Genomic DNA, 13,902 nt, shown 5'->3' with positions numbered 1-13,902 from the left:
CTTAATAAGTATTAATGAGTTATAACTGGCAATTAACGTTATAACTTTTTATACCTTCGAGTGAATTTAAAAACATATGATAGCATACTTGTTAATTTCTTGACTTCTTAATTTCCAGGAATGTAAACAAACATTAATTATGTTTACTCTTACAACAAATTATATAATTATTAAACTTTATAAAGTTGAGCATTTTTCAAACACGATTACTTCTTGATTTTCTGTGCTATAGCTAAAGCCATAAGGGGGAGGGGGGGAGGAGTAAAACACTTTTTTTTTAATAATTTTGGCTTTTATATGAAAGCTTAAGTACAAATTACAAGCCAGTTATACAGTTCAAAAAATTCATTTAACTTTTGAATTTTTTTATTTTTGTACAAAATTTTCGATACAAATGTATGGACCGCAAATTTTTTATGGTCAATTTTCTCGGAAATTTTAAAAATCACTGAAATCTATCTCCTTCTTCATTTTTCAAGCAATATTCTTCAAATTTTTAGGAAATTTTCCTTATATTAAAAGAAAAAAAAATGTTACTTATGAGTTTTAATAATTTCATTAAATAAACATTTTATCACAATTATTAAAAATAAGTTTTTTTTTTTCAAAAAAATATTTTATTTACAATTTTTTTTTAAAGTTCAAAGTAACGTTTTTTGGTATTGTGATTAGACTGTGAAAGTTTGAATAGATTGCTTGAAAAATGTAGGAGGAGATAGATTTAAAAAAAAAAGTCTTTTTTTGCTGTTTTAACTTTCCGTTCTCATAGGGAACCTATTATTTGGCTCGACTTTGACTGGTCATATTTCAAAAAATATTTCGAACTTTCTAAAACGATAAAAAGCATCTTGAAGCTTAGAAAAACTCTATAAAATAAGATCAACTTTTAAAAAACATGGCTTAACCCCTCTATGGCCTTAATAGTTATAACTGATTAAATGAAATCTATCTAAAAATACTTAGTTAAATACAAAATAAATATTGGTCAAATGTTTGTCTACTTTAGTAATAGTGTTGACTCAGTATAATTGTTTAAAAATATAAGAAACCAAATATTTATTTAAGTTGTAGTATTGTAAATTTGTTAATGATGTTAAAATATATTTATATTTGATAGTGTGTTATGTTTTGTAATTTATTCGTAGGCCAATTCCATTTTACCTTTTTGTATTGTTTAAATACTTTAAAAAAAAGCTTTGAATGAATTTAAAGAAATTTAAATTTATGCTGCTACTATTTTAAAAGATCCAGCTTTTATTTATAGTAAGCTATTTTCCATAAAAATGGATAAGTTAAACTACTGCTGGCTTTAGAAACATGTTGCAAAACAAAAATATATTTATAACTTTTTATGAAAAAAATAATAACTTAAGTGTTGTATAAGCTTTTTCAAAAATCGTTTAAAAACAAACGTTCTTTGCGTAATGGAAAATAAGTACTAATATACAATAAATAAATAAACACAATCTCACATTATTAACCTTTTAACTTAACTAATAAAAAATAAAAATTAGGCATTTAAAATAGAAGCTGTTGGTAGAGAAATAGTAGACACTTACTAAGTTATAACGGTAAAGTGTGGGAAAATCGTGGATATAAACATAGTCTCTACCAACGCAGCAAGTATACAAAGTTATAACACTTATTCCAATATGAACAAATACTTACCTTATATCATAACAATAAACGAAATGTTCACTTTAAACAATAGTAAATAACTATAAATATATAAACTATTTTGAAAATTAAAAAAGTCCTGTGGTCCTTAAAATAAAAAGAACATGTTACAACTTAATAAAGCTGATATTTAACATGCATTTTTATAGTTACGTAAACAATAAAGAAACGTTTATTTGAGAAACTAAAAAAATTAGAAAATTATTTTTAAAATTTAATTGTAAATAAAATACCCATAAGCTGCAAACGGGCCAAAAATGAGGACGTGGTCTTGATAAGTAAGATGGGTCGTAGGAGGACCATAGGCCACATTTAGCAAAAAAAGGTTAGGCGTATTTGTATTATACTATAAATTTTATTTAAGAGGGCCATAGCTTTTTTGATTTCTTTAAAGGGGAACTTAAGAAAAAAAAAATGGAAAACTTTAGTAAAGAAAAACATTAGATTATTTTGAATGCATTCTGTGGAGATTAAAAAATTTAAGAAGTTGTTTTAAATGTTTTACTGTAATTAAAATGATGTTTGTCAGTTATACTATGTAGATTAGGGTTTTACAAAGTGGCCCATTTTAGAAATACAGGGAACCATAAACTGAAAACAGGCCAAGGAGGAATGGGTCTTCATTAGTAAAATGGATCGTATGAGGACCATAAGGCCACACTTACACTATATATTCTAGATTTGGTGGTGAAAAGCAAAAAAAATCTTATGCTTATTAGGGGTAGGGAGTACACCACATTTTTTTGGTCATGTTGTAAAATTTATATTTTTCTTTTTGATTTAGATGTGTTTTAGCATCATTAAGAAGAATTTAATATTAAAAAAAAAATTGCCAAATAAAAAAAAATTCCAAACCCAAAAATTGATTTTGACCCCAAAAGTCACTTATTTTCATTATTTTTGACTTAAATAGTAATAAAGTCACTTATACATGTCCTATACTTATAGTTTTTATCTTAAATTAAAGTTTACAGTTATAGGCAAACATTTAAAGACATTTCAACTGTTTTTGTTACATTATGATGTCATAATCACACAAAATATGTAAATGTTTTCGATAAAATAGTACTTTTTAAAAATTTAATAAGCATAGCTCTATTTAAAATTTTTTATTCTAAAAGTAACAGTTACTTTAACATTTTAAACAAACTTCTTACTTACCTTTAAAGATTTAAATGATGTGGTACTGGTATGTATATTAGCGTGATGTTTGATGTCATAATTCATTTAGTCATAAGTGTTTAAAAAACTCTTAGATAATTATTCAATTAGTATAACAACAAAATAAATAACCAAACATTAAAAAATTATAATGTATTATAGGCAAGATAATTTTTTATGGCATCATTAAGTTAATGATTAGTGCTAATGATAGTACTTCTACCATCATTTGAACTGGAAACTGAAGGTTCAACATCAACTTCCGAAATGTATGACTTCTCACACATGTCTCGCTTCAGAGCTGCTTGTGCTAATTCTAACTCAGTTTGCTTTTCAGTTACATATTTCAAATCAACATCTTCACTTATACGGCCACAACGGGAACTTAGTTGATCAGTATAAAAACATACCTCATCTCCAGTAAGAGTATCCATGTTTTTGCCTATGTCAAACAACTTGTTAACAACTAGAGGTACGTTTTTATGTCTACCTGTAAATATATTAGATTGTCTCCATTCTTTGTTGAGCTGCCTCAAACTCTTTTTGACACCTGATTTATCTCGGGTCTGCTCCTAATACACTTTACTAAAGTAATTATTTACTACAGTTAACAACTTTGATTGTACTTGTTTTATTTTCAGAACATATTCTTCACCAAATGCTTTGGTCCACTGTAAAATGAGAGCTGTTGCATACGCCTTAACACAATTTTTCATCTTTTGTGATTTTGGGTTAGAACAAATGTTAAAAATGTTAATAGCAACATCATAAGTTGTTGGTAGGCAATCTCCCAGAATTATACTTAAATTACTACTATTATTCATCTGTAAAAAATTAACAAAAACTGTTTTTTTTTACCTTTAACAGTATAGTGAACTTTATAAATCTTTAGGACAAAAGCAACTAAGAAGTAAATAATCAATTTTTTTTGAGTAAACTATAAAACACTTGAAGATCTTGTAGATATCTAATACTTTTCAAACCACTTAAACAATAAACTAAAAATTAAATAAATTTCTATCTAGTGTGTAATAAAACTATAAAAAATTTTATAACTATTAAACTTTTAAAATAAATTAATTAAAGCAGATAACATATTATTTAACTTTAACTTTTTATCTAAAACTCAAAATTAATATATTGATGATTTGTTGCACTAGCCAGTTTTACTGCACTGATAAAATAAAACTGATAAAAAGTTGCATCATTGATTTTAAACTTCATTTCTCATAACTGCAACAAGCTCTAAATATTCTCTTGAGTTCAACAATGAATGATGCAAGCATTAGTTCATTACACTAATGTAAAAGCACAACAGCAGAACAAATTAGCTCTTTTTAATAAATGTACCCTTACAGTCAAAATTTACATATTTTGTGTGATTATGACGTCATAATGTTACAAACACAGTTAAAATGTCTTTAAATGTTTGCCTATAACTGTAAACTTTAATTTAAGATAAAAATTATAAGTATAGGACATGTATAAGTGATTTTATTACTATTTAAGTCAAAAATCATGAAAATAAGTGATTTTTGGGGTCAAAATTAATTTTTGGGTTCGGAATTTTTTTTTTTGGAATTTTTTTTTTTTAATATCAAATTCTTCTTAATAATGCTAAAACACATCTAAATCGAAAAGAAAAAAAAAGTCTAGCAAACATCACCCAAGTACTCCCTACCCCTATGCTTATTTGTTTTTTTTTAATTATTAAAGAGGGCCATAGCTTTTTCAATATTTTTGAAGGGGGCATTAAGAAAAAAAGATTGGAAAACTCTAGTATACAAAGACAGTAGATTATTTTGAATGTATTAGTTGTATGAAAAACCAGAAATTAAGAGCACAAAACACACTACACAAATAATGCATTATGATGTCTTTAAAAAACAAAAACTTTAAGTAATTTCTATATAGAAGAATAAAAAAATGTAATTCTGATAACTTTAACAACTCTTCAAATAGTAATGATAGTACAAAAAACTAACTGGCAATTTTATTTTGAGTTGTTTTGATGTTTAAAATGTTGTGGAGATCTTCTAATCTTCTCATTCAAGCAGTCAGTGAAGTCCATGGTTTTTCTAAGTGAAAAAATAAAAATAAAAATTTTGACAATTAATAGTTTTAAAATTTTGTAAGTGTATTGTTTCTGAGTTAATTTAATCAAGCATTGTTTAAAAGTAAAGAAACGTACTGACAATTGGATTGACTTAAATGTAATTTGATAATAAATGCATTGTGAAAGTGAATACAAATATATTTTGGTAAACTTTAATAAGTATATTTTCATATAAAATAAAACAAAGGTTTGTATTATACAAAAATAAAATTATTCATTTATCATTTACATAGAATAAGTTCAGCTGAATAGGTAAGAAAAACTGAAGCCAATAGTTTAACTTAGTTATTATTATTTTTCAACTCAAAAAAATGATTTAAAGTTAAGTATTTAAAGGAAAAATTTTATAACTAAGCTTTTAAAAAACAAATATTGCATGGTATTAAAATTAAAAAAAGCAGTACAGACACAAACTAAGTTTAGTTACTTCTACCAGAAAATATCTAAAATAATAGTTTTGTATAAAAAGTTCAACATAAACTATTACAAATACAAGATTTATTAAAATATAGCTAAAAAAGTATAAAAATTTAAGATCATGTGAGGTTTAAAAAGTACTTGACTTTTAAAAGTTGTGCTGTTTTTTTAAATTATAAACTAACTATAAAATACTTTTTTATTATATATGTAAGAGTTATTTCTTTAGTATTTTTCATGTATATTCAGCTTTGTAAATTTTTCCACTAGACACAAAAGAAATAAGAATAAAACTTCAATTGTTATATAAATAAAATATAAAACTTCAGCTAATACATACTTTATGTTTCGTTTGTTTATGTTTATGATTTTAAGTTTTTAGAAAAAGGGCTTATTTATGAATTTAAACTATGAACGTAATTTTAAAAATGTATTAAGTTTTATTTTCGATACTAAGATACTTTGATACTTTGATACTAAGACGTTAAATTTATTTAGATGTTTCATATTAAGTTGATCAAAAAATAAATGTGTTTTGCTATTAATTATTCAGTTTTGTGCTATTAATAAACAACAACAAAAAATACTGTTTGTAATAACCAGGGTGGCCACTAGTTTTAAAGAAATTTCTTCTAGGATCATAAAGTTTATATTTTTGGGTCAATTTTTAGTTTAAAACTAAATTAAAGGGGAAAACTGTGTTTAAATAGTATACCAACGTTTAAAACATACAATGAAGGTGTTTAAATTGTGTTTTTTATTAATAAAAATTTGATGATGTAAAATTTATTTTATCTGTATGATAGATTTTTGCGTCAAATAAAAACTTTACTACTTATTAAATGGTTTAAAATTCCAGGTATTTAGTGATTTTTGTTCAAAATTCAAAGTTTTTCAAGGTGTTTAGATTACGTTGTCAAATTCAAAGTTAAGTGGCCACCCTGAACAACTTATACTGTAATGTCAGCTTGAAACAACTTTAATATTAAAAAAATAGCAACTTTTTATTAAAATAATGAGCTTTTGTCAAAAATTATTTTTAAAAAATTATATATACTAACCTGTTAAAAATTAAATGTAAAAAACTGTTATTTATAGTAAAGCTTTTCATTTCATTCAAACCAATTTTTGAGCTTCTCTAGTGTAACCATTGAGTTTCTTAAAGGTATCCTGCAACAATTAACAATATGGTTAAGTTCAAAAATGCATAGCAGCTTAGAAACAACACTTTGTTTGCTACTATTTAATTAAAAAAATATTACATATAACAAAACACATAAAGCAAAATAATTAAACAATTTCTCAAAGAAGTAATTTTAATTTTACATTAAAACTATTCAAACTCAGAATGTTAGAAGTATGGTTTGTTTACATTTAATTGTTGTAAGGTTTTGCAAACAAAACAACTAAATAATTAAACAAATTGAAAAAACCTTTAAATCTCAAAAAATCAAAGTTTTTATATATGTTTTTCCTGGGTTTATGTTATAAGTTTGACTGAACTTCATTTTTTATATTTGTAATACTGCTCACTAGGTGTTTTTGATAAATTTAGAACAAACTTTTTTATTAAAGGGGTAGCCATTTTTTTTTAATTATTTTAATCTTATTCTAAAGACCTTTAACTTAGTAGTAGTTAAGTTGTACTCTTTTTAATTTTAAATTATATTTAAATCAATGAGGAGAGAAGTTAGAGAGTTCAAAAGGTTTTTTTAGATTGGCCAACATAAAATAAAGAACTATGTTTTTCCTTAAACAGTACTTAAGCAACCAGTCTCAAACTTTATATGTCTAATTATAACTTAACAATAAACTTACATTAGTAGAATGATTGAAATTTTAAATTTTCAGCTAAAACTATTTTATTAATTAAAATAATTTTTTTCATATTTTTGATCATAAAATTATTTTTGTTTTTCAAATGTACAACTTTTTTTTCTTATAATGTAAAGAGTCTTTACCAAAAATTTGAGGTCAAAATTGAAGCAGAAAATATAATTTTAGAAAAATCTTAACTCTCAAAAGAAAACTCAAATAAAATGCATTTTTTATAACTGTAGGATTTTTTGTCCAAAATAAAACATATTTAAAAATTTTATTAAAATATGTATATTCTAGAAAAACTAACTAATTATTTATACTTAATGTCTTCGTAAATAAGGTAATATTTTACTTGTAAAAATGCTCTTTACCCTCTTAAATAATACAGAAACATTTGAAGTATCATACTTTGATTACTTTTATCTAAAAAACTACTTGCTAAGTAGTGCAAAGTAACTAGAAAGTGAGACAAAATTTACAAAACAAAACCTATTTGTATAATTATTAACAAATATTGTATAAAAAAGTGAAAGCATAAAAATAAATCATGTTTATACATAGTACAGGTAATCACGGAATTTTTAGAATTAGAATTTTGTTTTAGATTTTTAAAAGTACAAGCTTTTTTATCTCTTTGTAGTAGAAAACTAAAGTAAATTGTTTTAATTAATGAAAAAGATTAAGTCATGCTACTTCACGTGTGTTTAAAATCTAAATGCTATAAAAGTATTGGTGTATTCCAACCAAACCAAAATTTCTTTTTTTTTATTGTAAATATTTCAATATTGATTTTCTGTAAGTATCAAACCCAAGGTTTTTCCTTGTTGGTTTTGCCTAAACTTTAATAATCAAAGTTAAATGGGCACCCTGATACAGGGTTGCAACTTGTTTTTTCAAAATTTTTTCCAGGTTTTCAAAATTTCTTACAGGTTTTTAAAAGTACACATTTTTGGGTCTATTTTAAGTTTAAAGTTAATTAAGGGCATAGGGGGAGGGGGTCCAACTTGATTTTTACAAGTTGATCTTATTTTATAGAGTTTTATCTGAGCTATCAGACATTTTTAACCGCTTAAAAAATTCAAAGTAATTTTTGAGATATGAGCGATCAAAGTCGTTGACCTCAATAGGTTCCCAATGGAAGGCACAACTTAAAAACGCAAAAAAAAGACCATTTCACTAAAAATCTATCTCCTACTTCATTTTTTAAGCAATCTTCTTCAAATTTTCACAAAAAGTGTATTATTAAATTTTAAAAAGTTTGAATGCAGGAATATTTTTAATTTTGAAAAATAAAATTTTAGTTTTTAATATCTTTAAAATTCCAACATTCAGAGTCTTTTAAACTATAAAAGGAATATTTCCTGAAAGTTTGAAGTCTCTCGCTCAAAAAATGAAGAAAAATATAGATTTTTAGTGATTTTTTAAATTTCCAAAAAAATTGACTTTGAAAAATTTGCAGTCCACACGTTTGTATTGGAAAATTTTCATAAAAATCAAAATGTCTCAAAAATTAAATAATATTTTTTTTTTCTATAAAAAATGGCTTGTAGTTTGTATTTTAAGCTTTTATATAAGATCCAATGTTATTTTTAGTAAAAAAGAATGTCAGACCCCCCCCCATGCACTTAAGGTGAGAGACTGTGTTAAATAGTATAAAAAACATTGAAAAGATATTTAAAAGCTACTTTAAATGTGTTTTAATAAAAAACATTTTTGATGATGACAAAAAAATGTTCATCTCTACAATAGATTTTTTGAGTCAAATCAAAACTCTACTACTTGACATGTTAAAGTTGTTAAAAATTCCAGGTTTTTCAAGTTTTTTTTTCAAAAATTCTCAAATTCCAAGTTTTTCCAGGTTTCCAGATAAACAGGCTGATAGTAACAAAAATTTAAAATATTTTTACAGAAACGCATTTTTTCCTAATCTTTTTAATTAACGTATTCACACATTAATGACTAAACAAAATAAGCTTTAGGAAAGAAAAAATTATATAAAAATATCCAAAACCTTGAACTGTCTTAAGTCATTATGAGTTTTTAATATTAAAATAAAATTAACTTTTAAAAATTAGTAAAAATCAAGTCTTTTAACAAAACTATTAATAAATTATTAAAGCATTTAACTTATTCAACTTAACCTCATAAAAAATCTAGAAACAAAATTGTCTTGAAATTATTTAAAAGACCTAAAACTATTCTGAGTAAAAAATAAATCAAAACATTGTGAGATTTCCTGAGTATTCTGACTTGTGTGGCAACCCTTGTTTTTAACAAAAATTTCCAAACTACATCATAAAATTTTAATTTTAAAAGTTGTATTCATATGTTTATGTCATATTGGAAGCCACAAACGTATACTAAATATACAATAGACAGACATAAATAAACATTTTTAAATTATTATATAAATATAAACTGCAAAACAATTTAAATTTATTTGGGGAAATCTCTAACCAAAATTAAAAACTAAAGTATCTATTATTCTAATAACTAAATTGAAAATCTACAAAATTTTATAGGCTTCTAGAAATAAAAGTGCAAATTCTGATTATTTCACTATAAATGTCACAAGTGAGGAACCCTTAACTTCTTAGTTTTATCTTATTGTGTCAAATCAAAATTTTACTACTGAAAATGTGAAAATTATTAGATTTCCAGGTTTTTAAAGTGATTTTTGTTCAAAATTCCAGGTTTTTCCAGTTTTTTTTTTTTCAATACTTCTTTATTTAAAGGTTTTTCCAGGTTTTTTGTCCAAATAATAAAATTCCAGGTCTTTCCAGGATTCCAGGTAAAGTGACAACCCTGATACAGGTTTTAAGTAAATTTTATATAGGTTTTCTGATTTTTTTTTCAGGAATATTTTTTCAGAATATTTTTGCTTCAATTTTAGTATAAAATTTAACTTAAGTTTAAAAAACTGTCCAAAAAAGAATAACTACAGTGTTAAGACATTGTAAAGCTACTTCAATGGTATTTTTAATGAAAAAATTTTTTAATCAACAAAAACAGAATTTATCTTTATAAAATATTTTTTACATCTATTCGAGCTTTTATAACTTTACAAGTAAAAACAGGTTTTAATTCTAGATTTTTTTAGTAATTCTTGTTCAAATTGTTTTTTTTTTTTCAAAATTTCTCAAACTCCAGGTTTACCCGGTTTTCAGCCCTAAATTTTCCAATTCCAGGTTCTTAGGCAGTCCTGTATAAAATATAAGACACATTTTATGAAAAAAAACTTTTTTATAAACTTTTGAGACATAAACATAGAATAATAATTGTAAAACGTTATCTGAAAATATATTAGATATTTAACACACTTACTCCCTATAAAATGTTTCTTTTTGTCATGATTGAAGATCTTCTTTTGTTTAATGTAAGACATTTAATAAAATTTATCTGTAAGAAAAATAATTTTGTTTTTTTGCAAATCTTTTAAAAATATATAAACTGATACAAAAACTTATTAAAATAATAAATTTTTAAAAATTAAAGCTAGTTTTGTTAACTATCAAAAAGTTATTTTATAATTTTAATTGATAAAAAACCAGTATAATAAAATTATTAATTACAAAATTGAAAAACTCAAAAGTAATTTTTAACTATTCTAATTAACTCCAAAATTTTTATGCAATTTTTTGAAATTTTTTAGTGATTGAAAATCAATAAAACAAATGTTTTTAAAAGTTAAAATCCTAAAACAATTAAAATTCCAACTATGAAAGCACAAAAGTTTTCAAAGTATTCAAAGTTTAAACATTAAACAAAAAAAAGGATTTTATTTTTTAATCAATCTTTATAAAAAAGTTTTAAAAAATAAAAGTGATCTCAAACTTAAAAGCTGTATGTGTTTATCTTATTTTTATTTATAAAAAAATTTATGATAAAAATCAAATATTATTTGACAACTTTTAATAGATAATCCGTCAATGGAAGCAAAATAAGTTTTTAACATCATGTCTGTAAGAACTAAAAATAAAAGAAATTTTTACTTTATAATTTAGATACAATTTATAGAAGATAAAATCTTAAAAACAATTTATACAAAATTTCAACTAATTTTAAAATAAAATTACACTATTATTTTGTAAATTTGAGTGACAAAGAAAAATAACCTAGTCAATTGTAATTACTATAAAAATAATAGTTTGACCTATTTAAAACTAAAACCTAATGTTCTAAATTTACTATCAACCATGTGTCTGTCTATAAACCCCCTTTTTATTCAGAAACAGTTTTAACTTTTTTCTTTTTGTTCTTCTTTTTCTTTTCAGAAGCATCAACTGGGGCATCTGAAGACTTTTTCATTTTTGATGAAACTTCATCATCGCCAGCATGCTTCCTCTTTTTACCTTTCTTGGATTTTTTAGACTCAGTTTCCACAACAGCTGTCTCCTCTGGTGGGCTGAGCTTGCTCTTTGACTTTTTCTTCTTTTTAACTACCTTTGGTGCATCAGCATTCTCAATAGAAGCTGTATCTTCAGCAGCAGTCTGTTCAATAACTGCATCTTCGGCAGACTTCTTTTTTGACTTTTTCTTCTTCTTTTTTGTAGAAGTCACATCAATATTGTCATTTGCCTCAACAACTTTTTTGTCTTCTGCAACTGGACTTTTGTCAACTTTGGATTTCTCAGAGCTTTTCTTGTCAAGTGCCTTGTTTTTCTTGCACTTTTTAGATTTCTTCTTCTTTTTCTCGCAAACAGGTTCAGACTTGTCATCTTCAGGCTTCTTTTCCTTTTTTATACTCTTCTCGGCTTTCAAAATGCTCTGCTTCATCTCCTGCTCGGCCAGCCTGGCCATCTTGCCTTTGGAGTTCAGACCGTACTTAGAGCCTCTGTGGATGACCAACCCGTTGCACGCTGAAAACATTGAGTCCATTTTGTTGAGGTCAACTTTGAAGTCAATTTTCTTCTTGTCTGCTTTCTTTTCAACTTTAACCTCTTTCTTCGCCTCAACAACCTCAGATTCCTCAGCTGAGGCTTCCTCTTTTGGTGGGGTGACTTTCTCTGACTTGATGGTCGGACCTTTGACAAACTTCACTGGGATGAACAGGGCACCATTTGGCAGTCTGCAAGCCTGTAAAAATAATTCTATAGTTAACTTCGCTTTGGACAACAGTAACATATTATTTAATAAATGGATATGGTGAGAAATGTACAGTTTTAATTTTACTATCATTTTTTTGACAGCAGTTGTTGTTTAATATATAATATAAATTGAAGCTTTAACAACTTTTCTATAACTTAACTACTATTAGCTTATACATACCTTCTGAAACTGCAGAGGCTTTTTCATCTCGTCCTTCAGTAGCTCTGCGGTGCTCTTTTCAGGTGGTAAGTCAGAAGTACCGTTTTTTGCCACAGTATTATAGAGGCGGTTCCACCAGTTGTTTGACAATTCACTGCCTGGAACATCACCTAATCCTGCTTTGGTGTACTTTCTCTTGACAATTATGTTGAACTCTGCTTCACCTGTTTATGAACAAATTTAAAATTTAGAGAAACTTATACACATTTTTTTAGTAAGTATTAGCAATTTATCTAGTATATTTTAAATAGAGAAATTAAAAAAAACTTTCAGATGTAAAAACAAATTAATCTAGTTTTATTTAAACAAAAATATATTATAATAAAATTTAATTATTGACCCATACACTAACATAAGATTTTAGAAGTAAATGAATCTTAATAAATGAAAAATACCTAAAAAAAATGCATTTAAATGTAAAACTTTAAAGTGTATTTTTTTATTATTATATTTTTATTATTGCACACTAAAATGACATTTTAAAATTATTTGCTATCATTAATATATAAACTATTACTACCAACTTATTCCACTACAACTATAAAACTATAAATTTTATAATCACTCAGTATGCATTGAAATGAAAACCATAAACTTAACTAAAATTTATTTAGTTATATATGTATACTAAACAATTAATTTAAAACCATACATCAGTACTAAACATCAAACTCCAATCATTGAATAACTACCAACCTCTTTCCATGAGGCCAAGCCCTTGGCCCCTTGACCAGCCATGCTTTGTCATCATTGACTCAACTTTGTTGTTGGCAAAGCCAAAGTTGTTGGCCTTGTTCTTTAAAGCTTTTACCATTATAATTAAGTCTAAAATGATCCAACATTTTATTGTAAAGTAGTTAATGACAGTGATAATAAGTACAAAATGTGAATTTTAATCGCAGTCAATAGCAGTGTTAATAAAAAACAACCATTGTACCAACAATAATATAAATTTAGAAATTTTTAAGAAAAACAATGTTTACAATCTTAGCATTTAGTAAATAAAATCTTTTTAAAACTAGGATAATAAATTTGTTTGAAAAATTTTTAAGATTTTAAAAATTCTATTTTTAATAAGGAATAATAGAAAAATCATACTTGAATTTTTGTTAATTTTTTTCAAAAAAACTTTTCAAGTAATGCATGGGACAATGTTTTATTAATTAATGTTTTAAGCTAAAAAAAAAAGAAAGTATTTAAAAGCGTATGGGGCAAATACATTTAACTTTTTTTTTTTTTTAGTTTAGTGTTAATGTTTAAGGGAAGGTATAATTACAGGTGATGAAAAATGGTGTGCTTGGCCTTTAAAAAAGGTTTATTGTAGTAGAGGGAAGACTAAGTCTGATATTTTCCAACTTAAAAAAAGATAAAAAATTGTCTTTAAGTGTATTACAACATTTAAA

General features: G+C 25.0%; 1 protein-coding gene across 1 annotated transcript; it reads right to left on the bottom strand.

Moving 5' to 3' along the window:
- Positions 1–11,242: 11,242 nt before the first annotated feature.
- LOC145833844 (uncharacterized) lies at positions 11,243–13,317 on the bottom strand. The gene is made up of 3 exons (XM_082941054.1): positions 13,196–13,317; positions 12,461–12,663; positions 11,243–12,268 (listed from the first exon to the last, which is right to left on the bottom strand). Exons 1-3 carry the CDS (start codon positions 13,311–13,313, stop codon positions 11,414–11,416), a joined length of 1,176 nt encoding a protein of 391 aa, XP_082797180.1. The 5' UTR covers positions 13,314–13,317; the 3' UTR covers positions 11,243–11,413.
- Positions 13,318–13,902: the final 585 nt, after the last annotated feature.

The sequence above is a fragment of the Thalia democratica genome, chromosome 1, assembly GCF_965202585.1.
Source record: "Thalia democratica chromosome 1, ktThaDemo2.hap1.1, whole genome shotgun sequence".
Taxonomy (NCBI): domain Eukaryota; kingdom Metazoa; phylum Chordata; class Thaliacea; order Salpida; family Salpidae; genus Thalia; species Thalia democratica.
The sequence above is the reverse complement of the archived record's forward strand: the minus strand, read 5'-3'. Positions and strand labels throughout refer to the sequence as shown.

What these genes read in the sequence shown, in the direction of transcription:
- LOC145833844 (XM_082941054.1), bottom strand. Translation starts at nt 13,313, where the DNA reads ATGGTAAAAGCTTTAAAGAACAAGGCCAACAACTTTGGCTTTGCCAAC. An exon ending in GCTTGGCCTCATGGAAAGAG is followed by an intron (nt 12,664 to 13,195) that starts GTTGGTAGTTAT and finishes GTTCATAAACAG; the next exon opens with GTGAAGCAGAGTTCAACATA. An exon ending in AGCCTCTGCAGTTTCAGAAG is followed by an intron (nt 12,269 to 12,460) that starts GTATGTATAAGC and finishes TTATTTTTACAG; the next exon opens with GCTTGCAGACTGCCAAATGG.